At 49.2% G+C, this 16,392-nt stretch overlaps 1 protein-coding gene across 3 annotated transcripts in view; it reads right to left on the bottom strand.

The window, feature by feature from the left end:
- igsf9ba (immunoglobulin superfamily, member 9Ba) overlaps positions 1-16,392 on the bottom strand; it is an 89,888-nt gene that overhangs the window by 6,622 nt on the left and 66,874 nt on the right. Inside the window, exons 13-21 of one of the 3 annotated variants that reach the window (XM_042067449.1) lie at positions 14,192-14,367; positions 11,961-12,187; positions 11,721-11,805; positions 11,132-11,293; positions 10,787-10,832; positions 9,547-9,633; positions 6,284-7,954; positions 2,441-2,486; positions 57-177 (exon numbers count right to left, since the gene is read on the bottom strand). In XM_042067449.1, coding sequence (XP_041923383.1) covers positions 2,444-2,486; positions 6,284-7,954; positions 9,547-9,633; positions 10,787-10,832; positions 11,132-11,293; positions 11,721-11,805; positions 11,961-12,187; positions 14,192-14,367 — 2,497 coding nt within the window. In that variant the 3' untranslated portion in view covers positions 57-177; positions 2,441-2,443. Of the gene's footprint in view, positions 1-46; positions 178-2,440; positions 2,487-6,283; positions 7,955-9,546; positions 9,634-10,786; positions 10,833-11,131; positions 11,294-11,720; positions 11,806-11,960; positions 12,188-14,191; positions 14,368-16,392 lie in introns of those variants that run through there. The other 2 variants (XM_042067447.1, XM_042067448.1) reach the window with 2 other exon arrangements.

Genomic DNA, 16,392 nt, shown 5'->3' on the forward strand with positions numbered 1-16,392 from the left:
CTTGTGCTTTAACTATGGAACCACTCCAGAGGGTTCTTCTGCGTACCTGTTTTCCTCCGGGGTCTGGAGTTGTTGTTGTTATTGACGCCTTCCTTGGAGCCGGTCTTGCCCGGGGGGTAAAGCAGAGTTTGGGACCTCTCAGACCCGACATGCATGGCCTCAGCCCCTACGGGCTCCCTGTGGGCACACACACACACAGAGGGGCGAGAGCCAGCTGTCGTTACTGCACACCGCCACCAGGGGGAGATCTAGTCTATTCAAACACACTGGCCTCCGCAGCTCACAGAGGGAGAGGAGCTCAACTGGCCTCTCTGAGCTTCAGCCGCAGAGACGAGCCATGCCAACGCCACTGAAACACACACACACACACACACACACACACACACACACACACACACACACACAGAGCATGAGAGCTTCAGACCAAAGCACCCAGTCAACGCAGCCAGAGGGGGTGTGGTCTTTGGGGTAGAGTATCAGAATAACTACAGGAGAAAAGAGTGGCACACACACACACACAAACACACACACACACACACACATACACACACACACACAAGATGGTTCATGTCAGCCTCAACACCTTTACCATGCACTGGCTCCACTGATCTGCGGTGCTCACACACACCTCCAACTTTTCTCATCGACTGAGCTTCTGATTTGGGCTGAACGATTTTCCTTATAACCTACATGTCAGAATTAATAATTACATTAAGCTACAATACTGTACTTAGCCTATGGACTTTTGCTTCAAAATTCTTGTTTTTGTTTGGGGTCAAAATGGCTAAAAATGCAATGCTGTCAATATTAATAATAATCCCCACTGTTATCTTATTTTTTTCTATTAATCCAAATTTGAAATGAATCATGTCTATGCTCATATCTATGTTTTTGGTTGGTTTCACAGTGTAGATGCTACTACCACTGAGTGCTTGCTCTGGAATGTGATCCATCGGTCGCCGGTAGCATACAGTTTACTAATTTACTGCCAGAGATTTACCTGTGCGCCATGACAACCGCATCCAGATCTCTGCATGCTGTGGGGATGATGGGCTCATACTGTACCTTCCCATTTGACTGAAAAAGCCTGATAAACATTTTCGGTTCTCTTTCAGCACTGTCCGCCAGTTCTGAGTGATCATCATAAATGGCTGTTCTCTACAGCTTCTTGCAGTCTCTCTGAGTGAGCACTTCAGGGCTTGTCTGGTAGAACAGTGGGAGGCTGACCATCAACCATCCTGAGCGCAGGTGTTGAAAAGTGAATCGGTTGAGATGACCCATTGGTTACTGAGCGCGTCGTTAGCTGGATTAGTTTTTAGTGAGCGGCAGCTCCGTCGTTACCTCATGAAGCGTCCTCCTGATATGGCGTATCCATCAGGAGTGGCCTGCACACACACATAGGGCCTTAATCTCACAGCTCCTATTGCAAGCGTATGCCCCACAGGCTTCCTAAACAAGGCCCAGTGAGCACTGCCTTGGCTCGGAGCTCGTCACTCGAGCCGGGGGGCTGGGTTTAGACCCCTGAACTGACCATCAGAGTACAGCCGCCCACAGTGACACCTTTAAAAAACCACTGCGAGCGCTCTGTGACACCCCAAAACCTGGCGCTTTCACAACTGACTGAAACACAACATTAGATCAATGGGGGGGGGGGGGGGGGGGTGCAAGGTGGGGTGATGTGGAGTGGGGCGGGGGGGGGGGGGGCACGGTCACCCCCTGACTGCTGTAGAGAGACAAAGGTAAAGGCGTTAGTAGAGAGAGAAAGGTGAGAGAGAGAGGGAGAGAGAGAGAGTCCACACGCTGGCACTGTACACATGTAATCTGATCGTCATCCACATGAGACAGGGATAGAGAGAGAAAGAAGGAAATAGAGAGAGAAAGAAAGAGCTGAGTGAGGCTTCACCATGCTGAGGGGAGGCAGATGGCAGGAGAGGGGAATGGCCAGTCAAGAAACAGTCACATCAAAAATAAACAAACCAAACCACTAAAAAACCACGAATGTGACAAGAATTTGTTTAGTCTGAGAGAAATTGTCTGTTACTGATTGGGGCACTGGAGAGGAGTACTCAGAGAGAGGCATGCATGAGACTTTGCACATGGAACAAAAGCTTTAAAGGGGAATGCTGATTCAGGCAGGCAGTCACGGCTCAGTGCCGGCTGACGCAGGAGCTCTGCCAGGCCAGGAGCTGCAGCAGGTCAGACAGAATGACTTCTGCACGTCTGTGGCATTGGTTTTCACAGAAAAGTGCTAATTGGCCTGGGAGTATGTGTTATAAAATCGGCTTGATGTTGTTTTTTTTATTTTTGAAGAGGCATAAAGAAATTAGTTTTTTTGTTTGTTTTGGTCAATGTTGTTCTGCCATTGATTCCCCTTTAAATGAGTAGTGATTAGACCCCGCCTGCTTGCCCCTCCCCTGTCAGACATGGATTCAACCCTTACCTATTACGGAGTGGACGACCTGGTCACAACAATGCTGGCCAGATAGCTGAGGTCAATCAAAAACACAAAGAGTGAGAGGGCTGCAGAGCCTTCAGGAGAGTCTACAGCCACCATGTACGTTACTGCAGCAACATCACACACACACACACACACACACACACGGCAAAAGGAGCACACTCGCAGCCCCCGGGAACCAGAAGGGTGGGGGTGGGGGTGGGGTGGTGCGGAGGGGAGGGTAAGGTGAGGGGGGGAGTGTGGGTGTGAGGGGAATTTGGGGACAGGAGTGGAGAGGGGTTGTGTAGCCACTGAGGTAAATTTGTGCTCAAAGCGAAACCAATGGGGTGATGACCGCTCGTAGCTTACTGTTGAGATGATGGAACTAGAAAAAACTCTGTAATCAAGACCGATCTGGAACATAACAATGTTGAATGAGTATTCGTGACAGAGCCAGATTCAACAGGGACATATGTCAATTATGGCATTAAGTTCAGGATAAAAAAAATCATTAATTTTAAGTATTTCTGCAAGTGCACTCGGTAAGTTTCTCCAGACTTTTCCAACTCCACGGGGACCATACATTACAATGAAGAAAGGACAGCAATTTACGGTATGTAAACATGATGGGCATTAGACAAAACAGTACTTAAGACGATACAATTGACAAATATTATGATATCTACATATGAAGTGTCATAATAAGGTAATTTGGCTGTAAATATGTCATTACATTGAACTGTATGTGTTACGTTAAGTTTCAGAAGCCTCTCTGTAATATCTATGTATATGTCTGAATTAAGTGCTGTATGGCATCTACTCTAAAGACTGCAGTAAATCAGTAAGTCTTTAAGGTAGGACTATGGTTTGGTAAGTCTTGAAGTGTCTTACATCAGTAAGTCTTTAAATGTCAGTATGTGGTCTTTTAAGTCTGCATGGGCATATTGATAGGCTGTCTATACTGAGGATTAGAGTCCTCATTAGTGCTAGTAGTCTTAAATGTACTGTATGCGTCTGTATGCAGACTCCTATCATGACTGTCTCTTAGGTCTGTGTGAGTGTTTTTGTATGTTTGTATTCTGTCTTTAAGAGGTTTGTGAGCTTTTTGTCACCAGCCTACAGTCTACAAAGGGTCTTTATGTTTATTCCCTGAGCTATAGTGCTAACAGTCGGTAAAGTCTACATATGTAAGGGGGGCATACGTTTTTCTAGGGAATCTTAAGACAACAGATGACCTGTAGAGTGTGTAATACCTCTGAGATCAGATATATTAATTCCTAAAGGCCTAGCTGCTCTGGAGGTCAGTGGAGCATGTGATATCACTAGCTAGCAAGTGTAAAACTAGGGTAGAGTGCCTTATGCTTCTTGCTCTGAGGTTGGGAGGGCACCTACCCTGCAGAAGCCCTGTGTTGCCTAAAGCTCTAACAGTCTGTTTAGCATTTGCGAAAGCTAGCATAGGGTACGGTATGCTGCCTGCTCTGAGGTCTGTTTAGCACAGTGGTCCCCAAACTACGGCCCGCCACCTCATTTTGGGTGGCCCCCCAAAACATGTCCGTGGTATATAGCATCTGGCCCGCAGGGGAGTACGACATCGTCAAACTATAACATCTGTAATTTCCCCCATTCATTCTATATGGCGGGTCTTAAAGGGGTGGTTCAGGATTTTGGACATAGGACCTCATTTCCAAGTAAGCAAGTGTGATATTTATCAGTGGAGACCGTTTTCAACACGTTTCATCCAGTCATTCTAATAGCAGAGTTCGCAGGTGCTAGGCTAGCGCAAGTCAACGGTGTGTGCTAGCCTGCCACTAAAAACAGTCTTACCTACTCCAAAGGACACTCGAGGCAAATTCCAGACAATCGATGTAAATGTCTGTGTTGATAGAATAGTGTAAGAAATACAACTACCCTCGCATCGCGTTGCAATAGTTATACTTTGTTCCCTGAAGTTGGTAGTAGTCATTTTGCATCTCAGCAGCGGACTGATATTACCAAGGCTACTACTAGGTATCCCCATTGGAGTGCGCTTTACTGTTTACTTTTTGGCGCAGTACTACTAACTGGAGCAAGTATAATTCCGCCGCTGCTAAGACACTAGTCCCTCAAAATGTAATGCAATCGTTGAAATGCAAGGATAGAATAATGTTAGAAATAAAACCATCAATACAGACATTTACATCGATAGTCTGGCGTTATAATATATATTTGCCTTGGGTGTACTTTGGAGTGGGTAAGACTGTTTTTAGTGGCAGGCTAGCACATACCGTTGACTTGCGCTAGCCTAGCACCTGCGAACTCTGCAATTAGAAGGACTGGATGAAACGTGTTGAAAACGGTCTCCACTGATAAATATCACACTTGCTTACTTGGAAATGAGGTCCTATGTCCAAAATCCTGAACCACCCCTTTAACAGTAAACGTGTAATACTCTTTTTGTCCACTGGTGGTTGTTTTGGCGCTGTTTTGCGTTTACCGGAATGAAATGTAGGCCTAGGCCTACCTGCAAACAATGTAAGAGGCCTATGCTGACTGCATCAGTGCTCAAAGTATTCTAAAAGTTTATCAATTCATTGTTAATAACTAACTAACCTCTATTCAAGTCATATTTCTGGGACTTCCTGGGATAACTATTCAAAGTTCTCATCAGGTGAGTGAAAGTTAGAATGGTGGTCATTCCAGATGTTTTTGCCAGCACTTTATAAAACTCTCATAGTTTGAGAACTTTAAATTATTTCTAAGATATTGCTTGTTCACAACTTGAGCTGTGTATGCAAAGACACAGAGTTCAGAGTTCATTTTAAATAAAATATACTTGGGACTCCCTGCTAATACTTTTGCGAATGCTAAATTCTTTTTATTAGTATTCATTTCATTTCATTTCATTTGAGCTACATTTTACATGACATGATGGCAATATAAACACAGCTAACAATGGTATTAAATTGCAGTAGCCTATGATTAAATGTAATGGAATATTCAATTAAGGTAGATTGTTGTTGTTCACAGCACTAAGCTATTTATGGTTACTGATATACTCCGAGTCTCTGGCCCTCTCTTAGTGCCCGGCATAGTGAGCTGGCCCTGAGAAGAAAAAGTTTGGGGACCACTGGTTTAGGACGTGCTAGCATTAGCATGGAGTGCAATATGCTACCTGCTCTGAATATGGGTGTTCCCTAAAGCCTTAACAGTCTGTTTAACATGTGCTAGCGCAGGCATAGTGCAGAATGCTGCCTGCTCTGAAGTCTGGCTAGCATGGTGTGTTGTATGCTGCCTACTCTGAGATTGGAAGTGTTCCCTAATGTCCTAACGGTCTGTTTAGACTATGGTGCGGCATGCTGCCTGCATTGAGGTCTGTTTATCATGTGCTAGCACTAGCGTAGGGTGAGGTATGTGGCCTGCTCTGTGGATGGGAGTGCCCCTACCATGCAGAGGCTGCTAGCTTAGGGTGCGGATGGGAGTGTTGCCTAAAGCCGTAACAGTCTGTTTAGCATAGGCAGCACTAGCGTAGGGTTCGATATGCCGGCAGCTTTGAAGTCTGAATAGCATGAGCCAGCACGGTGTAGGGTGCGGTATGCTACCTGCTCTGAGGTCTGTTTAGCAAGTGCTCGCACTAGCGTATGGTGTGGTATGAGTGTGTTCCCTAAACACAGCTGCCTGCTGTGAGATCTTTTTAGCATGTGCTAACGCTAGCATAGGGTGCGGTATGCTGCCTGCTCTGAGATTTTTTTAGCATGTGCTAACGCTGGCATAGGGTGCGGTATGCTGCCTGCTCTGAGATCTTTTTAGCATGTGCTAACGCTAGCATAGGGTGCGGTATGCTGCCTGCTCTGAGGATGGGAGTCCACCTACCCTGCAGAGGCCAGCTGGAGCGCAGACGGCTCGGAGGGCTGCCTCTCATCGTCCGTCCTCGGCTGGGGGGGGCCCTGGGCGCCAAGGGGGGGCGGGGAGGGCGATTGCGAGGGGGACTGGGAGGGATAGCTGGTTGAGGCCGTGGCGTAGGCCATCTGGGCGTGGTAAGAAGGGCTGGGGCGCCGTGCGTGGCCGTGAGCCGAGCCCTGCGTGGGGGAGGAGGCAGGGGAGGAGCCTTGCGAGAAGCTGACACGTGTCAGAGGAGGGTGGCGCGGCGCCGTCTCGGGCATCTCCTGCGAGTGCGAGGGACGCAGGATGCTGGGCCGAGGGGGCGGGGGCCTCACCAGGATGTCGGGGGAGCCTGCGTGGGAGCTGGGGGGGCTCTGGGTTAGGGGCGAGAGGCGTGAGGGCTGCAGCACCACCTGCTGGCCGGAGTCAGCACGACGGGCCGCCCGCGGGCTCAGCCAGGGCTCCGCCTCCGGACGCCAGGTATCAGGGCTGTCGCTGCGCAGCGTGCTGGGGCTGCCCAATCGCATGCCAGCGTACGGCAGCACAGGCACGGCCACGCCATGCGACGTGTGTCGGAGCGTGCCCATACTCGCTGCCTGTTGCATAGTTACATGCCGGATCGGGGGACCCTGAAGGGGGGGCTGGGTTGGGGAGCGGCCACCAAGGGGCGCTTTAGGAGCCTCCAGCTGCAGGAAGGCAGAGGGGAGCTGCAGGGAGGAGAAGGGGGGAGCACCTAGAGGGGGAGGTGGGTAGGGGGGCAGGTCGGGGGGCAGGGCTCGGTGGTGGGGGGGCAGGAGCAGGCGTGCCCCCTCCTGGCTTAGGAAGGGGAAGTCAGGAGGCGGCCAGAGCTCTGGGGAGCGCGGGCCTGGGGAGGGGCTGAGGGGGAGGGCGTGGCCTGAGGAGTAGTGGGGGTGGCCCCGCAGGTCTCGCCCGTCCCCCAGGGAGAGGCGGGGATGCGCATAGGCGCCCTCTGGTGGCGGCGTGGAGGAGGCCACCGAGCTACGCGAGCTGGTTTCCGGCAGGTAGAAGGGCGGCTGCAGCTCTGCCTCTCCGCTGATGCCAACGCCCACTCCGCTACCTAGGTAACCGTAGAAGGGCCCGTGAGGGAAGAGCCTGTGGAAGTGAGAGACGCGGCTCTGGCCGGTGGCCTGGAGGCCGCTACTCTCGTAGATGCTCATACCTTCCAGCGGCCGGTGGGCCAGGCGGGGGCTGTAGGCGGGGGGCTGCGAGTAGGACTCCTGGCTGGAGGACACGGGGGAGATCTGGGGCCTCAGGGTGGCCATGACGGGGGGCAGGGGCCCTGGCTCGTCGTTCTCCTCGTCTGACTGTCGGAACTCGGGGTACAGGTCCGACTCCTCCACGAAGGGGAAGCCCTGGATGCGGCGCGTGCGGAGAGAGGCCTCGGTCTCCATATCCATGACAAAGCGGCCGTCGGGGCCACGGCTGATCAGCTCGATGGGTGTGGTCACCTCGGCCTCATGCTTGGACACGCTGTACTTCTTGCTGGTTATTGCTCGCTTGGTTTTCTTGTAGAGGGACAGCTCCTTCTCCTTCTTAGGGCTGGGCAGATGCTTCACGTAGAGGCCGGGAGGGCCCATGCTGGCCAGAGAGGGGGGGCGTGAGGAGGGGATGCTCTCTGGACTGATCTTCCCCGAAGAGAGCCTGTGAATGGGGGGGGGCAAGAATATCATCAGCAGGGTTAACACCACCTCTTTCTCTCTATCTTACACACACACACACACACACAGACAGAAAGGTGGTCCTCGACAGGCTACTAGAGATCCACTCAACAGCACAGTCTGCAACTCTGAAGCCAGATTCTGCCTGCCACAAGCTCAGCCACGCGTGACCTACAGTCCGCCTGGCTGCGGAGTCCCTATTGGTTCCTCAGGAACTAAATGCTCATTCAGTTGCAGCAAAGCAAGGTTCCTGAACCAACCAACAGGGACCAGAGATGACATGGATTGACTGAGGGCATCAATCAAATTCATTTAATTTCTGTGTTCTCACTGAGCATAGAGGTAAATACATGTTGCCCATAAAGAGACAGGAGATGTTTTCCGTCTGAAAAGCCTTGGGCTGATGCAGAGGGGCCTGCTCTGGTGGAGAGAGAGAGAGAGAGAGAGAGAGATAGAGAGAGAGAACGAGAGAGAGAGCGGAATGAAGCAACACGATGGAGAACAGGATGAAAGTTCAGTGACAGCAACAATAACAACATTTCACACACGCGGTAGCGCTATGCCAACCCACCACTCAACACCCCTCACACACACAAACAGATTATCCTCACAGTACCGCACAGACAAGCACACACAGACACACACACACACACATACTTATGCCACAGGCAGCTGCAGAAGCATCCAGGACCAACAAGACTGTTAGAAGTCTCTGCCCATGATGCCATGCTTTCCACTGCAATACATTAACACTCTACTAGCAGTGTTTTTATTTATGCTAGCCACTAGCATTAACCCAGGTAGTGTTATTCTTTATGCTAGCAATTAGCTTTAACATTGGCAGTGTTTTACTTTATGCTAGCCACCAAAGCATTAACTTGCAGTGTTTTTTATTCCTGCTACTAGCGTTAACCCTGGTCATGTTTTTTCTTTATGCTAGCCGCAAGCATTAACCTTGCCAGTTTCCCTCTATGCTAGCCACTGGCATTACATAAAAACCTTAGCATATGCTAGCTACTAATATAACATACAATTCTAGCAGTGTTTCTTTACAACAGCCACTACAATTACATTAAAATCACAGCACTATTTGTCTTTACATTAGCCACTAGCATTACATTAAGACCTTAGCAGTGTTTTTCTTTATGCTAGCCACTAGCATTACACTGAATCCCTTAGCATTGTTTATCTTTAAGCTAGCCACGAGCATTACAATAAAATTCCAGCACTGTTTTTCTTAACATTAGCAACTAGCTAAATAGTTTTTCTGTATGCTAGCTGCTAGCATTACATTAAAACCCTGCTAGCCACTTGCAGCAAACAAACGCAGCACAACCAAACTGCATGAGAGACACGGCAGCCAGTCAGAGCCACAGCAGCCAATCAGAACCACAGCAGCCGTGCTGAAGAGCGGAGCGGAGAAGAGTGAGCGCATGCGAGAACGGCGGACCAACAGCCAGACCAGCAGCGGGAACGGAGCGGTGTGTGTGTGTGGGGGTGAACTGGGGGAGGGGGGGGCACACTCACAGGGGGTCTGGGGGGGGAGGGGGGGGGGGTTATGGGGGGGACACTCACTGGGGGCTGGCGGAAGGGGCCCTGAGGCTGCTCCTGTCTGGCTCTTCCCAGTAGGGCTCAATGCCAGGCAGAGGGGACAGAGGAGGCCTGCGGCAAGAAACACAACACACACATAGCGCCCTCAGTCACACCGGCCGACACACTCAAACACACACACACGTAGCGGCCTCGGTCACACCGGCCGACATACTCAAACACACACACACGTAGCGGCCTCGGTCACACCGGCCGACACACTCAAACACACACACACGTAGCGGCCTCAGTCACACCGGCCGACACACACACACAGCACCCTCAGTCACACCGGCCGAGACACACACACTCACACAGAACGCCATCAGTCACACCAGCCGAAATAAACACATAAACACACACGCGGGGCACACACGCACACACACAAACAGCGCCCTCAGTCACACCAGCCGGCACACACGACCAACAGCACATGCCCAGATGCTTGCCGGCCTCAGGCCGGATCCGGCCCTCATCAGAGCCACGTCCGACCCAGAGCGCAGCTCCATCTGGGACACAGGTGAGATGAAAGGTGGGGGTGGAGGCGGAGTAACCTGGCAGACGACCGCCACATCACGGATGACCGACATGGATGCAAGAAACAAACACACCCATCCACCATCCCCACATAACATGGTCAATGGAAAAGAAATGTCACCTGCTGTTCTCCCATGGTGTGTTTGTGTGTGTGGTGTGTGTGTGTGTGTGCGTGTGTGTGAAAGAAAGAGAGAGAGAGAGAGAGAGAGAGATAAAGAGAGAGAGTGTGTGTGTGTGTGTGTGTGTGTGTGTGTGATGTGTGGTGAGTGAGTGCTGGCCCCATAGGTAAGTGTGTGTGTTGTGAGAGACATCCGCAGTAGGTGTTGGCCCTGTGAATCAATGGCCATTTGGGCCGACACAGCATAGAGACGACCACCCCTATATGACCACTTGGTATAACACCCCCCCCCCCCCCCCCAACACACACATGCACACACCACACACACACTATCATACAACACACACCACACACTGACCATACACCACACACTTACTGTACATACAAACAGATGACATACAGATATACACATCACATACCTTACATACAGTACAGACACGTACACACTCTCTCCCTGACACTTGTTTTTTGTATGCAGTGGTGTATGGGTGTATGTGTGTGCGGTGTGTGTGTGTGTGTGTGTGTGTGTGTGTGTGTGTGTGTGTGTTTGAAGACGTTGGCAGTACTCACGGTGTCTCGATGCTCTTCCTGGTGTGGGTGATTGATAAGGGAGGATCTAAGGGGACAGAGAGCAGAGTTACCCCTAAACTAGAGTTACCCCAAACCACAGCTACCCCACAACCACAGGTACCCCCACATCAGTAACATCAGTAACCCCAAACTGGTTATTGTGTGTGTGTGTGTCTCACCTCTCTTGCGTTTGAGCTTGCATTGGTGCTGGTTATGGCATGTGTGTGTGTCTCACCTATCTTCTGTTTGAGTTTGCGTTGGTTATGGCATGCATCTGTGTGTGTGTGTGTGTGTGTGTGTGTGTGTGTGTGTGTGTGTGTTTGTCTGTGTGTGTGTGTGTCTCACCTCTCTTGCGCTTGAGCTTGCGTCGGTGCTGCTTGTTGACGAAGCAGGCGGCCAGCGTGCTGAAGAGGACGGCGGCCGCCAGGAAGCAGATGGTCGCCACGATGCCCGCCACCACTGGACGCGCCAGGCTCTCATCCGCCATCTCCGTGGGGGGGAAGGGGTCTGACACGCGTGCACACACACACACACACACACACACACATACAGGGTTACACCACCATTATCAGAGAGCACATTTATACACACATGATGTATTGTGGGTAATATACAGCATAATATATACTGGAAGTAAGTGGGTGATATATATATAAGTAATGTATAGTGGAGTGGGTGGTGTATAATATATGCAATGTATAGTAGGTGGTATTATAATATATAAGTAATGTATAGTGGATGATGTATATTGTATAATGATGTTCCCAGATGCAGTGAGAGACTGCACCATCCTGGGGCTACTGGGAGAAGGATGCATGAAGGCCAGTGGGGGGCAACAAAGAGCTATGTGTGAAAACTGGTGTGTGTGTGTGTGTGAAGACCAAGATCATGGCTGTGTGTATGTGTGTCTGTGTTTGTGCGACTCAGCCCTCACCTGTACTCGACACTCCGACTACATTACTGCTCTCACTGATGAGTTCATCCATGACAGCCAGCGCACGAAACTCATACCAGGCGTCCTGTCAGTGAGAGAGAGATAGGGGTAGATTAGAAGTCAGCCAAACACACACACATACGACTTAATAACTCAGGTGTTAACTGGACCAGGTGTTTCAGAAAAATGTAGGTATATCATTAAGACTCAGGTGTTACAGGTGTTTCATAAAGGCTTTACCTGGACCAAGTCTCTGGCCATGATCTCGGTCTCGGCAGCGGGGATGAGGTCATCAAGCACCTCCCACCTCTCGCCCAAACGGAACTCGATGACGTAGCGGTCGATGGGGGAGGTGTGATTGGCCGGTGGGAGCCAGGAGAGGAGTACGCCCTGCTGTGTGCGGTTGGCTGTGAGGCACCGTGGTGGTGTAAGAAGCACCAGTGGTTCAGGCGTACTTAAGGGATAGACTGGAGAACACACACACACACACACTTTACTATACACACAATTCAAACATAACATGTCATCTAGTCCTAATTTATGATACCTTGCCTTTCAGAGCTTTGTGGATGAAAGGGGGTAAAGGACTACTTTAGCTTTATTGCCCTTGTGACTTCATCATCATAATGGCCTACTGTATGTTACTAACCTATAGCGTTCACAGGGACCACTTCTCTGAGCTATTCATGCCTACTTCTCCTGTGTATCCTACTGTCCTCCTATGTGTCCTATTCTCCTCCTACATGCATCCTGTGGTGCATCTCATTCCTCTATTTGTCCATCCATCCTTCCTTCCTGCCTTATATCCTATTCTCTCCTCCTAACTGTGTTCCATCGTGCTTCTGTGTGTCGTACTGTCCTCCTGTGTGTCGTACTGTCCTCCTGTGTGTCATACTGTCCTCCTGTGTGTCCTACTGTCCTCCTAACTGTGTGCTACTGTCCTTCTGTGTGTCCTACCGTCCTCCTAACGGTGTCCTAGCTTCCTTCTGTGTGTCCTACTATCCTTCTGTGTGTCCTACTCTCCTACTGTGCACCCCATGCCCTCCTCACCTACAGTGTTCCCCATGCTCTACTCTGATCACAGTTCTCCTTATATCCTACAATCTTCCTTGTATCCTACTCACCTATGATATTCCTTGTGTCCTACTCTGAGGCAGGGATCACATTGGAAGATGTTTTATTCGTTCCTAAGTTACATGAACGGTCTATTAGAGAAGTTCTATTCGTTCCTAAGTTACATGAACGGTCTACATCTGCATTACTCTGTGAAAGTTGAACCAAGTGCAACGCTCAAATGATCTGATGCCAGCATAACATTGCTGCTCTAACTGCTCCACTGCCAAACCATAGCGGACAATAAGAAACCTGCAGCTGGCCGCAGATCAGTGTGATCCCTGTTTGAGTGTCCAGCTCACCTACAGTGTCCCCTGTGTCTTACTAAGTGTCCTACTCACCTACAGTGTCCTACTCACCTACAGAGTCCCCTGTGTCCTACTCACCTACAGTGTCCCCTGTGTCCTACTAAGTGTCCTACTCACCTACAGCGTCCCCTTTGTCCTAATAAGTGTCCTACTCACCTACAGCGTCTCCTGTGTACAACGCTATCTGCTTAGAGTAGGCCTATTAGGTAGGACTGTACAGTCCTCAGTACACAGTACGGTACAGTACACTCCTCAGTCCTCGAAGCAGATAGCGTTGTCTGACAGTCGAGTGGGTTCATGCACGTATTTCCAGAACAGGTCTGCAACTTTCAGGCAGTTCTGAGTTCGAATCTAGGCAGGAGCAGAGCCTATTATAATGAGCGCATACGGGGAGTAAAACGACTGTTACGCGCTGTTACAACTGTAGGCTACAAGGGTCGCAGTACAGAAATATGCACGTGTTAGTTTAGTTAGAGATTATTGTTATTATTATTATTTTACCTTACGTTACCTACACCAAAGCTGAATAAAATTATGCAAGATCAAAGTAACCTAAGGTAGCCTATGGCTCTGATGGTCTGCGATTTTTGTTTATAGATCATTTCAAACAAATCATTAGTCTAACGTGACAGCATCACCTTTGATGGACATGTATTTCCTTTTGTCTATATTTGACGATGAGGGATTAACATGAATGTCTATCTGACAGACCCCCACGTCGGAAAACAACGCAGAAGGTACACCTTTCTCGTTGGAATTTGACGCCAAGGACCCTTGACCATGCGTCAGACCTTTGACGAGTAGAGAGTGAGACTGGGTTGGTCCTACTCACCTACAGCGTCCCCTGTGTCCTACTAAGTGTCCTACTCACCTACAGCGTCCTACTAAGTGTCCTACTCACCTACAGTGTCCCATGTGTCCTAATGAGTGTCCTACTCACCTACAGCATCCCCTGTGTCCTACTAAGTGTCCTCCTCACCTACAGTGTCCCCTGTGTCCTAATAAGAGTCCTACCCACCTCCCGTCTTCCCCTCCCTGTGTGGTCCTCACCTACGGTGTTAACAGTGACCACCTCACTGAAGGGGCCAGTGCCCAGCTTGTTCTGTGCCAGCACACTGAACTGGTACGCCGTCCGGGCCTCCAGGCCTGTAACCAGCAGCCACGTCTGGGTGCCTGGCACGGGCATCGACAGCCAGTCATGGGGTCCGAAGTCCACCCGCTTCACCCTACAGAGGACACACAACATACACACACACACAGAGGCACACACACACACACACACACACAGAACACACATACAAACACACACAGAAGCACACATCCACACACACACACACACACACAGAGGCATATACAAACAAACACACACACACACACACACACACACACACACACAGACACAGACACACACATACACACACACCCACACAAATAAAACACATTCGCACACACAACACGCACACAAACACACATACCCAGACATGCCAAGAAACACACACATGCACACAGACAGTTTAATACATGAAGGTTGCAGCCATTGCACCAGACTCCACAGAGCAGCCAAGGCAGTGAATAAAACACTCTATGGGCAGGCACAGCAGTGTCAGTGTCGGGCTGAGTGAGTGTGAGTGTTGAACTGTTCAATCAATCCATTACAAGCTCTTGTGGTGTGTGTGTGTGTGTGTGTGTGTGTGTGTGTGACCCTGCCTGCTTTTTCACAGCTCCACTGGTAATACAATAGGCCTTTTCACACAGAGATTACGCTAAATTTGCGGGAAGAGGAGACGTCTTTTTGCCGCAACGTATGTCTGAAAATGAGGTGAAAATTTGCCGGCCTGCTGATCTGTTCACATGATGCGGCATTTTGGGGAGCCAGGAGGCAGGATCAGCTAGCAAATTAACATGTGACGTACAGTAGGGGGCGTGTAGAGTGATAGTCGTAGGCCTTATTATGCGTGGGCCTTCAGATACAGCAGGTGTGTGATTTCCAAAACCATGGCGGGAGAACCGACTGCACTTTGGTTAGCTTGCATTTGTAGTACCCTGCTTTGCTGTTGCTTAGAATGTTAGATTCTTGCGATCGATGTCTTCAGACAATAAAAAGTCATTTGGAAGGGAAATAGAAGAGAAGAGTTGCCCCCTGCGTTGGCCGTCATTGCCCTTTGAAAATCAGAAGTTCACAAGCTACTGTGGCCTTGGTCAGTGGCGCCGCCAGCCGTAATCCTGTACACACTGTGCATACAATTTTTCAACGCTTTAGTCATGAAATCATTCAATATTACAACAATAAAAATAGATTGTGTAGGCTACTGTCTTCATTGAAACATGCTTTGCGCACAAATGATAGCCTAGGGCAAAGAGAATGGACATCTCAACATAAGGATACATTAGAAGATGATGATTGGTGTAAACTTTGTTACACAACGTGAAGCAGTTCTGGCGCTTAAAAACGCAACGTTCCATTCAGTCATAAATCATTCAAGCTTAGTGCTCATCATGAAAAGAAAACAGCAGCTTAATATTTTTCAGGTGTTTAACAATAGGCGCACTGTTAGCAGTTATGCCGAAGGCAGTGAGATTATTAGGCATTGCATCCTACACTCTGTTTGGAACATCGCAGTTCGGGTTGGTAAGATTCAGTTGATGCGAGTATGGATCGTCTCAAAGTTTTGAGACAACCAAACAGCAGTGTAATATAATAATAATAATAATAAGCTTTATTTGTATAGCACCTTTCATACACAGAATGCAGCTCAAAGTGCTTTACATTTGAAGCATGTAACACAATAATAGTCAGTCAGTCATTATCAATCACTTTTCTTTGCTGTTTATGATCTACTCAGCAACATATCAAAAATATAGAAAATGACGTCATAAGACTGGCAGCCTTAACCCTCTTAACCCCCACAAGCACGCCATATGGCAACTGTGGCAAGGAAAAACTCCCATATTCCAGGAAGAAACCTTGAGCAGAACCTGACTTAATAGGGGGAGCCCATCTGCTTCTGGCTGGCTGCGCCCTCCAATAGTAGCAGATGTAGAATAATCTGAAAATGTAGTCTACAGGATAAGATGAGTTAACTAAAAGCTTTCCTGTACAGGTATGTTTTCAGATCTTTTTTAAAAATATTTACTGAACTCGCCTGCTTGATGTACAGAGGCAGGGTGTTCCATAGTTTGGGGGCATAATGGATAAACGCAGCTTCTCCACTTTGTTTGTGGAGCACTTTGGGTACGATTAAAAGATTAGA

Source organism: Alosa sapidissima, chromosome 17 (genome assembly GCF_018492685.1).
Source record: "Alosa sapidissima isolate fAloSap1 chromosome 17, fAloSap1.pri, whole genome shotgun sequence".
Taxonomy (NCBI): Eukaryota; Metazoa; Chordata; class Actinopteri; order Clupeiformes; family Clupeidae; genus Alosa; species Alosa sapidissima.